The sequence below is a fragment of the Lethenteron reissneri genome, unplaced genomic scaffold (genome assembly GCF_015708825.2).
Source record: "Lethenteron reissneri isolate LAM-NWPU_2019-01 unplaced genomic scaffold, ASM1570882v1 scaffold_1393, whole genome shotgun sequence".
Taxonomy (NCBI): domain Eukaryota; kingdom Metazoa; phylum Chordata; class Hyperoartia; order Petromyzontiformes; family Petromyzontidae; genus Lethenteron; species Lethenteron reissneri.
In genome coordinates, this window is record NW_026891106.1 from 182 (window position 1) to 17,175 (window position 16,994).

Consider the following 16,994-nt stretch of genomic DNA (forward strand, 5'->3'; position numbering starts at 1 on the left):
ATGATGCTGGATGCAATTACCAGCGAAACGTCGTGCTACTCAAATTGTAAATGTTGTGGTTTCACGCTTCAACACACGGTGGGCTAAAGCAGTGAACTATTTTGTCTTTTGTCAACGTGACACTTTTTTACTGATTGGCCGTGTGGTGGTGGAGGGTTACGACACATTTATAAATAACGCGGCGATCTAAACCCAACAACGTTGATTATGAAGCATGATCTATTTAAACTCTGAGTATGTAACTACCACGAACCGTTTCATATCAAATGTATCGTGTCAAATGCATGCATCTGTTGCCCCAGCAGTTTGTAAACGGTAAACATCGGCTCCAAAAACACACAAACAGGTGCCGAGTATTATTAAACAGACTTGTCTCCTGGTTGCTGCGTAACATTTCCATGGAAACGTCACTGCAGTTCATTTCGTGCGTAATTTACGTTATAAGCAGAACAGAAACTGACCTTCAAGCCAATGAGTGACAGGAGTAGGCTTTGAACTCCTTTTCCATCTGCATGTGCCAGGCTACTCTGGCAAACTTCAAATGGTCCATCCACAAGTAGCGTCACCACCTACAAGTAGAAAAACGCAGAAAAATCATATTTTTTCTTCTGGCAAATGAGGTTCCAATGGTGTAAATGCTTCACCCCGAGCTCTCATACTCTGATGGTGCGTTGTCTTTGAGTTGTGCGCATTTTGGCGTCATCTGGTCCAACACCATGTGAGACTAGGCTCTAAGGAAAGCTGTCTCAGGTGTGGGCCAATCAACTTCAAGGACAGTGCGTACATTATCAGAGTTGTGTTTTTGTTAGCATTCCGACCGCAGGTATTGTGGTCAATGCAAACATGACTCCTTGTAAAAAAGGTGTCAGTTTTGTTGCCAGATAAAAGGGTAAATTTTTTAAATCATATTTTGCGACTGGCAAAGGAGGTTCCAATGGTGACAGAGAAATCGATTACAAAGAGCACACTTGCTACACAAGAACAAGGTCTGTAGGCCGGTGTGATCATTTTAACAAGACGCTCAACTTTTGAATGGGACGTCCTTCAGCTAATTCTAACATTGGGAGCATGGCAGCAGAACAGCCGCTACACCTTGGGCTTGTCCCTGCTGTTGACGATGGTGATGCTCTCTCCCGACGCGTCTATCCCCGCCCGCCCGGCACGGCCCACCATCTGCTTGTACTGGCTTCGGCTTAGGAAGGAATTGCCGATGTAGGGGGAGCGGAGGATCACCCTGAAGGCAGGTGCGTGCGTTGGGGCAGGAGGCACAGGAGACGATCCACAAGTTATCGACGAACAAGAAAAACATTCGAGCGTGGTTGTGACGCATAGCACTCCGATGTGCTTTCGGGTCGTGCCGCTTGTCGTTTGGCACGACGTCCGACATGTCGCCCTACGTGTTGACAGCTTCTTCAAGAACATCATGCCAAACAACACGTGGTACCACCTTAAAAATCATCGGAGACTTTGTGCAAGGTGACCGCGTACTTTTTACCGCGCTATGCCAATGGCTTCTGCGTGGCGAATGAGTATCTAAAATTGAAGGCGCACATCTTTCATTTACACGTTTTAAACGTCTCTGGCGTGCCGATGCCAAAACACTCCCCCAACTCACAACATGATTGATGGCTAACTTCACGGCGGTTATGTACACACGCGCTCAACTTCTTTCGCGCCGTACGTAGCCAGCCGTGCTAATCGGAGGTGCGGCCGACACCGCAATGCACCGACGACCGAGGTGGCGAACCTGCGTGCCGGTAGATTGACGCCGGCCGCCAGCGTGGAGGTGCACGCCAGCAGGCAGAGCGTGCCGCCAAAGTAGGCCTCCTCGATGAGGCGGCGCTCCTCGCCCGTGAGGCCGCCGTGGTGGTAGGCCAGGCCGTAGGGGACCGTGTGCCGCAGCACGGGACACAGCTCCCCGTCGGCCCGCAGCTCGGCGAGCAGCGCATGTTTCTCCTGCGCGGTGACGCAGGAACGTCCTGCGGGCGGTCAGAACGCGCCGGAAAGGGGGCGGTGGTGCCGCTGGTGTTGTCACCTGCGAGCGCTTTCTCCGCTCCAGGCGGCGACGTCGACATCCGCTGTCGACGTCTGCTGTGAAGTCCGTTTGTCAATGTGCTGGGTGGGGGCCAGAGGTCGCAACCGGGTACCCGATACCCGTACCCTGCCCGATACCCGGCTACCCGTACCCGGCCGGGTACGGGTAGCCGTTTGCGACCCTGGTGCAGCCGGGTACGGGTAGGGTACCCATTTGCAACCCTGGTGCGGCCGGGTACAGGTAGGCCGTGAGTCACTGGTGAGTCACCGTTTGTCACTCATTTCGGGTAGGGTACGGGTAGGGAACGGGTACCCGGAACCGGCCAAGTACGGGTAACCATTTGCGACCCTGGTGCGGCCGTGTACGGGTACGGGTCCTCACCGAGATGTGACGGGTCGTTCTCGCGCTGGGAGTGAGCGTTTGCGCGTGCGAGTTGGAAAGTGTGATCGTGGCGAGCGAGGAAGATTGTGGCCGATTCCTCGCACCCTGGACACTCTCTGTACCAGCTACTCCCCTCCGGCAGAAGGCTGCGGTCCATCAGGACCAAACCTCACGTCATAAACACAGTTTCTTCCCATCCGCTGTTGACCTCTTCAGCAAGGCCAAGGGCTTAAAATGAACTTTACACTTTAACATTTCATCTACAAAATTACACCTTGCCATATTTACAACAGGTCACCCTATTTGTATTTTAAGATTGTACATCTTATATTGTATACTTATTCAAAATTTTACATACTTTAGCCCCTTAGTATTAGTTAGACTTTGTCATTTTAGTATAGTTAGACTGTATACCACTTATTTAAGTTTTAAGATTCCTACATGTTGAATGTATGCACCTTCCTGCCATAGTACATTCCTTGTCTGTGCAAACTGTCGTGGCGAATAAAACCCTTTCTTGCCCACAGCCAACACCTGTAGTGGCTCCGTGTGTCAACATCGCCACTGGGGAGACAAAGGTGGTCGGACGTGGTTTTGGCCACCCACCCCCGCGTGCGCCATAACGGTCTACAAAAGTACTTCTCGCTAACAGCACTTGCTCCTACAGTCTGTTAAGGCTATGTGGGGGACTTTTGTCTTTGTGTGCACGTGTGTGCGTGTGTGTGTGCACGTGTGTGTGCGCGTGTGTGTGTGTGTGCGTGTGTGTGTGCGTGTGTGTGCGTGTGTGCGTGTGTGTGCGTGTGTGCGTGTGTGCGTGCGTGTGCGTGCGTGTGGCGTGCGCGTGTGGTGCGTGTGCGCGTGCGTGGGTGTGTGTGGTGTGTGTGTGTGGGGTGGTGTGGTGTGTGTGTGTGCGTGTGTGCGTGTGCGTGTGTGTGTGTGTGCGTGGGTGGTGTGTGTGCGTGTGTGTGTGCGTGTGTGTGTGCGTGTGTGTGCGTGTGTGCACGTGTGTGCGCGTGTGTGCGCGTGTGTGTGTGTGTGTGCGTGTGTGCGTGGTGTGTACGTGTGTGTGCGTGTGCGTGCGTGTGCGTGCGTGTGTGCGTGTGTGTGCGTGTGTGTGCGTGTGTGTGTGCGTGTGCGTGCGTGTGCGGTGCGTGTGTGTGTGCGTGTGCGTGTGTGCGTGTGTGTGCGTGTGTGGTGTGTGTGTGTGTGTGTGTGTGCGTGTGTGTGTGCGTGTGTGTGTGTGTGTGTGTGCGTGTGTGCGCAATTAAACCTTATGGCGGGACCCCGGGGTCCCATAAGCCCCCGGCTCTCGCACAAACTGCGTTGCGACGTCACGTTGTGTCTGTTGAAGACGAACGACACGGCAATCTATTCCTCTAATCAAAGTTTTATTTATGACGACGGCAACTTTGGCAACTGACGGGTGCTCGGTGAAGAACGAGAAGAATGATTTCTGGTGGGTCGCTGCGTTGATGTGCGCGGTGGGACAGAGTCGCCAAAAATATAATTTGTTAATTACGATTTTGACTTCTGTTTATTCGGGACCCCGGGGTCTCATTGCCCCCCTTTCGACTACGACCTAGGACTCAAGGTAAATGAAAATAAAAAAAGTGTTTTTTCTGTTTGTGTTACTTTATTTTTAGTTTTATTTACAATACAGTACTTTTTACAGTACCAAGTGTAAAAGTACAGTATTTCTTATTCATTATGAGTTTAACAATGCTTTCCTTATTGTTGAACTGTAACACATTTCACAACACTGACCTGATGGGCATTTAAATAAGCGCATTATTGTGTTCCGCTCGTAATGAACCGTTAGACTTGCGAACGGGTCTCAGGAATGAATTCGGTTCGTAGCCCAAGAACTGCCCCCTGCAAGGTCACTTTCCCTTGAGGAAAATAACAAAAACAATCTGCACAGATCGGTGTAAACATTTTTAAGAAATGCACAAGAGCCTTCAGGAATTTCCAGTTTAAACAACACGATGCATTTTTTGCATTCGGTATTGAAAGTATAGATTGTATTCAAGCAACTCTCAAAACTCAATTGTGCACGTTAAAGATATTTGACACACCGACGTAAATACATCGAACAACTGCCTTCTAATGTGACATCAAGGAGTAACTCTTGCAAGATGTACGACTGCAATGTAGAGGTACACGTACTTTGCCAGGTACTTGCAGATCATCTCTGCCACATTCTCGCAGTTCTTCTTCGTGGGGCAGAAGACGAGACAGGAGTGAGCGGGGATGACTTCCGTGACCAGAGCCACGATGTGGTCTGGGTCCGTCTTCAGCATTGCGCTTGAGTACTGTCGCCGCAGCACACACAGCAGCCACGACGTAGCACAGGGGCATGTGACCAGCCGACCGCCTTGGGCCACGTACGGAGTGCGTCGTGGTGATAACTGGCCGGTGAGAACCGGGGAATGCGAACGCTCTGCTACCAAACTCTCTGGTTTTTCTGGTAAAGTCACGTGGGGTAAGGGTAAAAAATAAAAAAAGTGAAAACAACTACATTAACACTATGAGACCTCTCTTTTACCAGTGGCAAAATATAGTAGGCTTTTACCCTTTAAACTGGTACAAAACTGACACCTTTATACAAGGCATCATGTTTGCAATAACCACAACACAAGTAGTCAAAAATGCAAACAAAAATAAGCAACTCTGATGACAGTGCATATTATTATCATTATCAAAGTTGCTTATTTTGCTTATTTTTGTTTGCTTTTTTGACTACTTGTGTTGTGGTTATTGCAAACATGATGCCTTGTATAAAGGTGTCAGTTTTGTACCAGTTTAAAAGGGTAAAAACCTACTACTACAGCTACATTAAATCACGACGTTTCGAAGGCTACACAAGCGTCCGTCATCAGGTCTGGCTGCTCCAGCAAAATTCCTGTAGCGTAGGAAGAGAGCTTTGCTACCGTGTGGCCCGCAGGGACCTACCTAGGCGAATGGCAAAGTGGCTCGTTCTTGAACAAGCTTTGACAACCATCACATGTAGCCCATCGTGAAATGTCAATAGACGTAACTGTGCATTTCAGAAAATAATCAATCACGTCATTGTGGAGAGTATCAATAACAAAATCAACAAGCAATGTCTCTTTCGATTTAAAGCTTTCGTGACTGCAGGGATTCTTCTTCTTGGTTCTTTCGGTAAAGTCATCACGTAGAAGGGAAGTATAAAATAATAAAAATAAAACATAATAAAATAATTCTCACGACGTTTCGGCCACAACGCAAGCAGCCGTCCTCAGGTGAAAACCAGGTCAGACGCTGTCTCCCCGACAGACCTGGTCTTCACCTGAGGACGGCTGCTTGCGTTGTGGCCGAAACGTCGTGAGAATTATTGTATAATGTTTTATTTTTACTATTTTATTACTTCCCTTCGACTTGACTTTACCGAAAGAACCAAGAAGAAGAAGCAATGTCTGCTTCCTCTATCCATCTGTCCAGATATATACACAGGTTATTTAAACTTGAAAGCTGTTCAAAAGCTTGTGTGCCTATTTTATTTCCATTGATGTCTGTGCACTCACCTTGTGACTGAGCAGTCGGATAAAACTGAAGCTTTCTTCTGGACACCGAGCCTTGTTGTTTACCTCGTAGATAGAGTCTCCAAGCTTAATGTACTCTCTTAACTGGACCTGTGAGGATCACGGCAGCCATGTAGACTTTTGTAAGAGGTTGAAGACGTGTATCTTTCACACATCAGTTGCGCAACATTTTTATGAAAATTAAACTTTCAATAATAATAATAAGAATGTGATTCTTTTCGATGTAAAGCTTTCGTGACTGCAGGGATTCATCTTCTTGGTTCTTTCGGTAAAGTCACGTAGGATGGAAATAATAAAATAATAAAAATAAAACATTTTAAAATAATTCTCACGACGTTTCGGCCACAACGCAAGCGGCCGTCCTCAGGTGTAGAACAGGTCTGTCGAAAGACAGAGTCTGAATGACACACCCCAGGCTTGGGGCGACTATTTAAGCTGGGATGGAGGGGTGAAGAGCGTCTTGACAAAAAAAAAAACGGCTGCTTGCGTTGTGGCCGAAACGTCGTGAGAATTATTTTATTGTTTTATTTTTATTATTTATTACTTCCCTTCTACGTGACTTTACCGAAAGAACCAAGAAGATGAATGTGATTCCTACCGGTCGAAAATCGTTAGTGTACAACTCCGCATTCAGGAATTTTTGCAAGTCCTTGATGTTGCTCAGAGTGGCACTCATACCGATGACCTGAGTTGTTTCTGCAATAGAATCAAGCGAATGCAACACCACACTGAATCACAGATGGAACTGAATCACCACAACGACGACTGGAAACCCGCAGTAATGTATGATAACTGCAGGGTGAGAACAAACGTACTTGACGCATACTGAACCTTGGCCAGCGTCTGCTCCAGGGTGGCCCCACGGCTGCCACCTTCGCCCAACATGTGCAGCTACAGACCACGCAACAAACCATTAGTACACCATTGGGACCTCATTTGCCAGTAAAACATGATAATTGGTTTTTTACCCTTCTATCTGGCAACAAAACTGACACTTTTTTTACGAGGAGCCATGTTTGCATAGACCACAATACCTGCGGTCGGAATGCAAACAAAAAACACACTCTGATAATGTATGCACTGTCCTTGAAGTTGATTGGCCCACACCGAGACAGCTTTCCTTAGAGCCTAGTCTCACATGGTCCTTGAAGTTGATTGGTCCACACCCGAGACAGCTTTCCTTAGAGCCTAGTCTCACATGGGTTGGACCAGATGACGCCAAAAGGCTCTAAGGAAAGCTGTCTTGGGTGTGGACCAATCAACTTCAAGGACAGTGCATATCATTATCAGAGTTATGTTTTTTGTTTGTATTATGACTGCAGGTATTGTGGTCTATGCAAACATGACGCCTCGTAAAAAATGTGTCAGTTTTGTTGCCAGATAGAAGGGTAAAAAAACTATTATCAAACCATTAGTACGTCGCTGCAAATGAGACTCAACACTACATTGCACTGACGTCACAGCTCGTGCTGCTGCTGCTGGGTGGACTGTTGCATTGTGGGCCTGTGCAAGATGGCGGAGGCTTGGGGATGCCCTCATCCAGAAGTAATTCACGACGGCTGATTATGACGATGATGAACATTAATACGTAACATTTGTAATGACATTTGCAGGATGCCAATTATTCTCTGTAATTAAATAATGAATGCCGCATACCTCATCCACAACGATCAGGCCAATCTCCTTCATGCGCCCTCCTCTAGAAGGGCGTTGACCAGGCTGTGGGCTTTCTCAATGGTGGCGATGTAGAGAGAATTCTTCTTTCGGTGTTTTCGCGGTGGCATGCGCCCCTTGCTTCCCGCGTATTCCTCTATGAAGATTTCAAGCTCCACACCAAACACAGACAGGCTCCGCACCTGTTCGAGCAGCAGCAGCAGCAGTAGTAGCAGCAGTAGTAGTGTGATGCCGCCGCCATGAAGCCGTTCGGCAGGCGCCCAAATCCCGACCTCGCCACCACCAAGCAACGGAGCCAACCCCGCGTCCCCCTCACCTCACCTCACACGAGACACCACCACGCATTTCCCCCCCCCCCCCCCATAGAGCTCCGAGGGGAGGTCACCTGGCCGACCGGTTTTTATCCGAAAAACCCTTATCGGGGTTAACTCTCACGGTTTCCGGCGATCAGGGAATTGGACGACCTCCCCCGTGCTACGTTGCGCCGCGGCGCTGCGACCAGCCTTAATATGGTATGGTCGCGGCATGGGGCATTCGGCCACCGCGGTTGAGGCGCATTTCCCCCCACACACACCCCCACGGGTCGACGGGGCAAGCAGGGGAGGGACGGGACAGCATGAATAGCGGGACCGCAGGAGCTGTTGCGCATAGTCATGGAGGGTTGGGATAATTACGCTTGAGCGCGCAGGCCCCATTGTTAGGAAGGGTAAGGGATTAATTAGGATGTACGCCGCCAACGCCGCTCACTGATTAGCAGATCAAAAGCGCCCGGAACCGCCGTGCGCGGGCTCGAGGTGCGCGAGCCCATTGTTCAGCGCAGCATCCCCTTTGAGGTAGGGAGGATAAATAGAGGGGCGCAGAGGGGAAATCGCTCTCTTACTCCAGCGCCAGGCGACCAGACGCAGCTCGAGCCAGCGACCCGGACGTCCGTGCGACGCACCGAGGCACGCGGTTAGCACAAGGATCAGCGGACCGCCGTGGACACTTAACAGTGAGTAAGAAGGTGAATTAGAATCATAGCAGATAAATGGGGAATAGGTATAGAGGTATCAGCGTAGGCCAGCCTCGTCGACTCACTGATTTAACATCTAGTTCCAGGTAGCGGATAATAAATCATTAATAGCGAAGCGTGGTTCGCGTGATCTTGTCGTGCAGTGTGAGCGCGTGGGTGAGCGTGTACGCAGTGGTTCTGTAGTGCTGCGGCTCGCCTCGGGGGAGCGCTGCGCAGAGCGGTGCGAGAGTAGGTGTCGCGTGTGTTCACTCCGTGTGTGATACAGGTGCACGATCATAACGCGAGTAGTCAGTGTGGAGTTGGAGTGCACGGAGCGGTGTGTGTGTGTGCGTACGTTCGCTCCGTGTGGGTCGCAGGTACGCGATTAGGAAAGGGAGGTATCGTGGTAGCGTAAAGGGGGACATAATACTACGCGGTATCCAACCATGCCTACTACGCGGACCCGCGGGGGAGGGGAATCCTCGGGCGACGGCTCCCACACCATGGGTGAGGAACCTAGCAGCGGTTCGCTCAGCAGCGGGGGGGCGATTGATGAGGTTAGCCCGGCCGTAAGCATCATCGAGGGAGGGATCTCGGGGGCTAGCGACCCCGACAGTAGCAGCAGCAGCAGTAGCAGCGGCGACACATCACAATTGTGTGTCGTGTGGGAATAATTGATGAACCCGAGATTGTACTCTGCATCCGAGTATCTGTTCCTAAGCCAAGACGGAAATATTTCAACGAGACTTCCAAATTCCCGGCTGCCTCAGTTGACTTATCTTGGAGGACTTTACATAGAGACAAAACATAGGCCTCGACACAGAGACGTGGTTTCTCTGTGTGCCTTTGTACGTCTCTCTCTCTCTATGTATCTCTGTGATATCTGTCTGCTTATATGTCTGTCTATATGTCTCTGGTTCTGTTTAATCTCTCTCTCAAATTTAGTATTCTCAGGAAGAACGTAATCAACCAGGTAGGGTGTTGACTGTTATGTTATCCGACTCTCTGTTGTATTACATTACATTTCTAAGTATACTAGATTTGTGTTTCTATTTCATTTATACCTGATGACGATTGCTTGCGTTGCAATTGAAACGTCGTATGCTAGTATTTAATTGATCATTTTCTCTTTATACGTCACTTTACCGAAAGAACCAAAGAGTCATTCGTATAACCGCATTTATGCTGCTGTGTCGGTGTGGAAATGTGCGTGTACAAAAGCGATCGTTACCTTCTCCTGGACGATGGCAACGTAGGGAAGAATGAGCAGAGCGTCCGTTCTCTTGCAGAGCAGCTGCCTCAGCATGAGGATCTCTGCCACGAGCGTCTTGCCGCCACTTGTCGGTAAAGAGTAAATCAGATTCTTCCCTCGTCTCACGGAGTCCAGGGACAAGCAGTCGTGCTGCCAGGCTTTGCGGCGTCATGTGTCGACACAAATATAAAAAGAGAATGATTAAATGCACGGCAGAATCTGAAACACGTGAATGTGTCAATTGTAATTAAATCCTTTATATTAAGTTCGCTTGCGTGCTTGCGTGCTTGCTTGCGCGCTTACGACCGTGCAAATCTTTCGGTCGTTTTTTAACCCACTTCCCGTGATCCAATCGAGCTGACATTTTGCACACAGACTCGTTGTGCGTGACAATTTATTCTCGTTAAATTTTTTTTCCTAACTTTTACACTTTTTAGGAAAAAATAAATTATATTTAATTACCAATTGCTTAATGGTGGCAGGCAATCATCTGACCGATAGGTGGCAGCCATCTCAAGCCAGAGGACGAGAGGACTCTAGCCGCCATGCATATAAAGGATTTATAGTGAAAAACTTTGTTTTTACGGGTTAATTTTTTTTCAAACGGGTGGCTTATTACACGTTAAGAGAACAAAAACGCCGATTAAAATGATTAACTTGCGTGCAGGACGACAAAAATGTTTCAACCATCACCTAATGTGTGAGAAATTGGATTAGGCTTGACAGCTAACATCACGACACTGGTGATGTGTAAACGTTTACAGTACGAATCAAATAAGCAGTGATATGCTGTTATAACAAAAACAAATTGGTAAAATACATTTAGCAAAATTCCACCATGTACTAAAAATTAATTTATCAACCCCCCCTCCCTCTCTGCCCCCCTCACTCTTTGCCCCCCTCTCTCTGTACCCCCCACCCCTCTCTCTCTACCCCCTCTCTATCTAAGGCCTCGACACAGAGGCGTCGTTTCTCTGTGTGCCTATGTGGTGCCACAACGACGGGGCCGCTCTGCCGAACCAGGGAGCCGCCCGGCTTCCCCCACCGCACTGCCCCCCATCACCCGCCCCACATAAGCACACACCCGCACGCATTCCCCCCCCCCCATAGAGCTGGAAGGGAAGGTCACCTGATCGACCGGTTTTTATCCGAGAGACCCTTATCGGGATTAATTCTCACGGTTTCCGGCGATCAGGGAATTGGATGACCTCCCCGTGCTACGTGGCACCGCGGCGCTGCGGCCGGCCTTAATATGGTAGGTCGTGGCGTGGGGCATTCGGCCACCGCGGTTGAGGCGCATTTCCCCCACCCACACTCCCACGGGTCGACGGGGCGAGCAGGGGAGGCACGGGACAGCATGAATAGCGGGGTCACAGGGGCTGTTGCGCATAGTCATGGAGGGTTGGGATAATTGCGCTTGAGCGCGCAAGCCCCATTGGTAGGAAGGGTAAGGGAGTAATTAGGATTTACGCCTTGCACGCAGCACACTGATTAGCATATCAACAGCGCCTGGGGACTGCCGTGCGCGGGCTTGGGGTGCACGAGCCCATTGTTCAGCGCAGCATCCCCTTTGGGAGGTAGGGAGGATAAATAGAGGAGCGCAGAGGGGAAATCGCTCTCTTACTCCAGCGCCAGGCGACCAGACGCAGCTCGAGCCAGCGACCCGGACGTCCGTGCGACGCACCGAGGCACGCGGTTAACACAAGGATCAGCGGACCGCCGTGGACACTTAACAGTGAGTAAGAAGGGGAATTAGAATCATAGCCGATAAATAGGGAATAGGTGCCGGTTTAGTGGAATAGGCCAGCCTCGTCGACTCACTAATTCAACATTAGTTATCAGGTAATAAATCATTAATAGCGAAGCGTGGTCTCGCGTGATCTTGTCGTGCAGTGTGAGCGTGTGGGAACGCGTGTGGTACTGTGTGTGCGTAAGCTCGCAGCGTGCGTAATCGGCGTCCCCCAGGTGCGCGATCATAGCGTAATCGGCTGCGCATTGTTGTACGGTTTATCTCGCGCGCACGGCGGCGGCGACTTTAGTCGTTGTGTCGGCGTGTGCCCCGCTTGCGTGTGCTCGTTACGTGTTATAAGTGTGAACGCGTGTAGTACGGTGTAGGCGTAAGCTCTCGTCGTGCGAAATCGGCGTACCCCAGGTGCGCGATTGTAACGTGAGCGGCCAGCGCGGCGCAGAGAAGCGCAAGAGTGAGTGCCGTACGGAGCTGTGGGTGTGCGCGTACGTAATTAACCATGCCTGCTACGCGGACCCGCGGTGGAGTGGAATCCTCGGGCGACGGCTCCCACCCCATGGGTGAGGAACTTAGCAGCGGTTCGCTTAGCAGGGGGGGCGATTGATGATGCTAGCCCGGCCGTTAACATTATCGAGGGAGAGATCTCGGGGGCTAGCGACCCCCACAAATTGCGCGCACGTAGTGGAGTGGCCACGGCCAAGGAACCTGACGGAGATCAGATCATTTTTGGGGCTCGCCACCTATTATCGTCGATTTGTAAAGGGATTCAGCGAGATTGCACGCCCCCTCACCCAACTCACCTCCCCTAAGCACCCCTACCAGTGGACGGGGGCCTGCCAGACGGCCTTCACCACTCTCAAAGACCACCTCACCCACGCCCCCACCCTCGCTTTCCCCGATTTTACCACCGATTTTATTTTGGACACCGACGCCTGCAGCAGCGGGCTGGGCGCGGTGTTGTCACAGGTACAGGATGGGGCGGAACGAGTCATCGCGTACGCCAGCCGGACCTTGAGTGGGGCCGAGCTGAACTATTGCGTGACCCGCCAAGAGTTGTACGCCGTGATTTTCGCATGCAAACAGTTCCGACCGTATTTGTACGGCAGGAGATGTCGCGTACGCACTGACCATTATGCTCTGCAGTTTCTTCTTACATTCAAGGAGCCGCGGGGGCAGATGGCCCGGTGGTTGGCGCAGTTGCAGGAGTACAACCTGCAAATCGAGTATCGGGCTGGCCGGACGCATGCAAACGCGGACGCCTTGTCGAGGCGACCCACGGTGTACGCCGAGACGAGGGCGGAGGAGGCCTGCCCGTGTTTCACGGGGGACGCTGCCGGCAGGCAACGGACCCCCGAGAGGCCGCGGCCACTGACCCCCCCCCAGCGAGGGAGAGTGCAGTGTGCGCCACAGAAACCCTCACAGGTGGCACTGAGGATCCCGTCGACCGCCCGGCAAGCGCGGGACCCGCGGCTCGGGACCCGATCGGACGGATCCAGGAGGACGTCGGCTGCGCCTTCCCGGGCCTAAACGACGAGCAGCTGAGACAGACCCAGCAGCGAGATCCGGATCTGGCGGCAGTGGAGGCGGCACTGCGGGAGGAAAAGAGCGCCCTACCAGGACCCTGGAGCGGTTTGTATGCCCGGTTGTGTGTGCGGAACGGAGTGGTACGGGAGTTAACCGAGGCCGGCCAGCCGGGGGGCATCTGTGTTCCTGCCCAGGTGCGACCCCAGCTGCTACGGCTGGTGCATGACCACCCACTCGGGGGCCATGATGGGGAACGGCGCACCCGGGAGACCCTGCGTCGCCAGTATCTCTGGCCCAAATTGGCACAAGATGTGGCCGCCTGGGTGCAGGGCTGCCGGGCCTGTCAGCAGTGTGGGCAAAAGCCGGCGAGGTACCAGGTACCCCTGAGGCCGTTCCGAGTCAGTCGGACGAATCAGTTGGTCGGAATCGACCTGCAGGGGCCCTTTCCACGATCCCACCGGGGCAACCGATATATTCTCGTAGCGGTGGAATACTTCACCCGCTACCCCGTGGCGGTGGCTATCCCAGATAAAACAGCCCTTGTAGTGGCCCGGGCCTTCGTGGAAAACTATGTACTTAAGTGCGGGATCCCCGAACGAGTCATTACCGACCAGGGTAGTGAATTCGAGGCCGAATTATTTCAGGCGCTGTGCCGAGAGTTCGGGATCCAGAAGGACCGAACCACGGCGTATCACCCCCAGGCGAACGGGATGGTAGAGAGGATGAACCAGACTCTGGCCGGGAAGCTTAAACGCATGGCGGCCGCGAATCAACAGGACTGGGACGAACACCTTCCCTATGCCCTGTTCGCCTACACCACCGCCGTTCACACCTCTACAGGACAGACCCCGTTCCTAATGATGTTTGGTCGCGAGTCTCGCCTGCCCGCAGATCTGCTGTTCGGTGTTCCTCCGCCGCAACGGGAGGAAGGGAGCCACCCCGTGGAGCACTTGCTGGAGACCCTGCGAGGGGCCAGGGGCCGAGCCTGCCCGCACGGAGAGGCCGCGCACCAGCGGCAAGAGCAGGGCGCCCGACCCCGTATGGAGCCCCCCTTCTACACTGCGGGCTCCGAGGTGTGGCTGTACACTCCCCGCGTCGGTGCCGGACAGGTGGGGAAGCTGACCACCTACTGGCGAGGACCCTGGATTGTGAGACGGCAGATCTCACCATGGACGGTGCTGATTCAGGGAGGAGAGAGGGGCCGGGAGATGGTGGTCAACATCCGCCGACTGAAGCCGTGGCGAGCAGCCCCCGAGGGGGGGAGCCCCGCCGTCCAAGTACCCCGAAACCCCGGGGTCCCCCCACCCCCCGTGCCCGGGGGCCTCGCGCAGTACATGGGCCCCACGGAGCCCCGGGCTCCGAGGGGCCCCGGGCGGGGCCGGGGGCGACGAGGACGGCGACCCTTAAACCCCACCGCCTCTGAGTTTGTTCCCCAGCCCGCAGGTGCCAGAGGCCGAGGGGAGCCGTTGGAATGGAGGAGGAGACCACCGCCGGAGCCCCAGGAGACGGAGCCGCCACCCCCGAGGCCAGCCACAAGGGCCGGGCGAATCCCGCGGACCCCGCGGCGATACCTCGTGGGGGCAACCCAGGCGAGGTGCTCCAGTCAACCCGGGACGGGGACTGGCACCCCGGGGGGCTATGTGGTGCCACAACGACGGGGCCGCTCTGCCGAACCAGGGAGCCGCCCGGCTTCCCCCACCGCACTGCCCCCCATCACCCGCCCCACATAAGCACACACCCGCACGCATTCCCCCCCCCCCATAGAGCTGGAAGGGAAGGTCACCTGATCGACCGGTTTTTATCCGAGAGACCCTTATCGGGATTAATTCTCACGGTTTCCGGCGATCAGGGAATTGGATGACCTCCCCGTGCTACGTGGCACCGCGGCGCTGCGGCCGGCCTTAATATGGTAGGTCGTGGCGTGGGGCATTCGGCCACCGCGGTTGAGGCGCATTTCCCCCCACACACACTCCCACGGGTCGACGGGGCGAGCAGGGGAGGCACGGGACAGCATGAATAGCGGGGTCACAGGGGCTGTTGCGCATAGTCATGGAGGGTTGGGATAATTGCGCTTGAGCGCGCAAGCCCCATTGGTAGGAAGGGTAAGGGAGTAATTAGGATTTACGCCTTGCACGCAGCACACTGATTAGCATATCAACAGCGCCTGGGGACTGCCGTGCGCGGGCTTGGGGTGCACGAGCCCATTGTTCAGCGCAGCATCCCCTTTGGGAGGTAGGGAGGATAAATAGAGGAGCGCAGAGGGGAAATCGCTCTCTTACTCCAGCGCCAGGCGACCAGACGCTCGAGCCAGCGACCCGGACGTCCGTGCGACGCACCGAGGCACGCGGTTAACACAAGGATCAGCGGACCGCCGTGGACACTTAACAGTGAGTAAGAAGGGGAATTAGAATCATAGCCGATAAATAGGGAATAGGTGCCGGTTTAGTGGAATAGGCCAGCCTCGTCGACTCACTAATTCAACATTAGTTATCAGGTAATAAATCATTAATAGCGAAGCGTGGTCTCGCGTGATCTTGTCGTGCAGTGTGAGCGTGTGGGAACGCGTGTGGTACTGTGTGTGCGTAAGCTCGCAGCGTGCGTAATCGGCGTCCCCCAGGTGCGCGATCATAGCGTAATCGGCTGCGCATTGTTGTACGGTTTATCTCGCGCGCACGGCGGCGGCGACTTTAGTCGTTGTGTCGGCGTGTGCCCCGCTTGCGTGTGCTCGTTACGTGTTATAAGTGTGAACGCGTGTAGTACGGTGTAGGCGTAAGCTCGTCGTGCGAAATCGGCGTACCCCAGGTGCGCGATTGTAACGTGAGCGGCCAGCGCGGCGCAGAGAAGCGCAAGAGTGAGTGCCGTACGGAGCTGTGTGTGTGGGTGTGCGCGTACGTAATTAACCATGCCTGCTACGCGGACCCGCGGTGGAGTGGAATCCTCGGGCGACGGCTCCCACCCCATGGGTGAGGAACTTAGCAGCGGTTCGCTTAGCAGCGGGGGGGCGATTGATGATGCTAGCCCGGCCGTTAACATTATCGAGGGAGGGATCTCGGGGGCTAGCGACCCCACACCTATGTTGTGTCTCTCTGTGTCTCTGTGTTGTCTCTCTTGCTTATTGTCTGTCTGTGTGTCTATATTGTGTGTCTCTGTGTCTGTGTGCCTATGTTGTTTGTCTCTCTCTGCTTATGTGTCTGTCTGTGTGTCTCCTGTTCTGTTTAATCTCTCTCTTAAATTTAGCAATCTTTGGAAGAGCGTAATCAATCCAGGTAGGGTGTTGACCGTTATGTTAGCCGACTATCTGTGTTGTATTGCATTATATTTCTAAGTTTACTAGGCTTTGTTTTCTCTTTCATTTGTACCTGATGACGATTGCTTGTGTTGCAATCGAAATGTCGTTTGCTAGTATTTAATTCATTATTTTCTCTTTCTACGTGACTTTACCGAAAGAACCAAAGAGTAAGTCCGCCAAATACTATTCAATTACCATTTCTCCCACGAGAGAAAAAAAAAGATATGTTGGCATGAAAAAAAACCGAGAGACAGTTTCGCGTAAATATCCGAGTGTAAAAAACAGCACACATTACCGTAGAGCTCTTTAATGCCACGCTGTTGTTGCAGAAGGCTGTGCACCTTCGTGGGAAGCCCATAGAAAGGCCCAATCTCAAACTGGCTGTCATCAGCACAAGTCTCCGTGGCGATCTGCCTCTCGTGCGACAGCGCAGACTCCTGCAGGTGCCTGGTGCGCGAGACCACGCGGGTAGCTGCCGCCCACGCGTTTGCCACGAGCGTTTTCTTGATGCGATCTTATGCTCGTGCCCTTGTTGGCT

The 16,994-nt window shown here is 52.9% G+C and overlaps 1 protein-coding gene across 1 annotated transcript; it reads right to left on the minus strand.

The window, feature by feature from the left end:
* Positions 1-461: 461 nt before the first annotated feature.
* Positions 462-16,990, minus strand: LOC133362166 (helicase POLQ-like; the record flags this gene model as incomplete). The annotated part of the gene is given in 13 exon segments (XM_061581119.1): positions 462-569; positions 1,093-1,234; positions 1,748-1,960; positions 1,962-1,979; positions 4,583-4,728; positions 5,962-6,069; positions 6,578-6,675; positions 6,795-6,870; positions 7,636-7,676; positions 7,679-7,835; positions 9,876-10,054; positions 16,752-16,972; positions 16,974-16,990. Coding segments are annotated over 13 exon segments (1,524 nt in total), but the record flags the coding sequence as incomplete, so codon positions are not given.
* Positions 16,991-16,994: the final 4 nt, after the last annotated feature.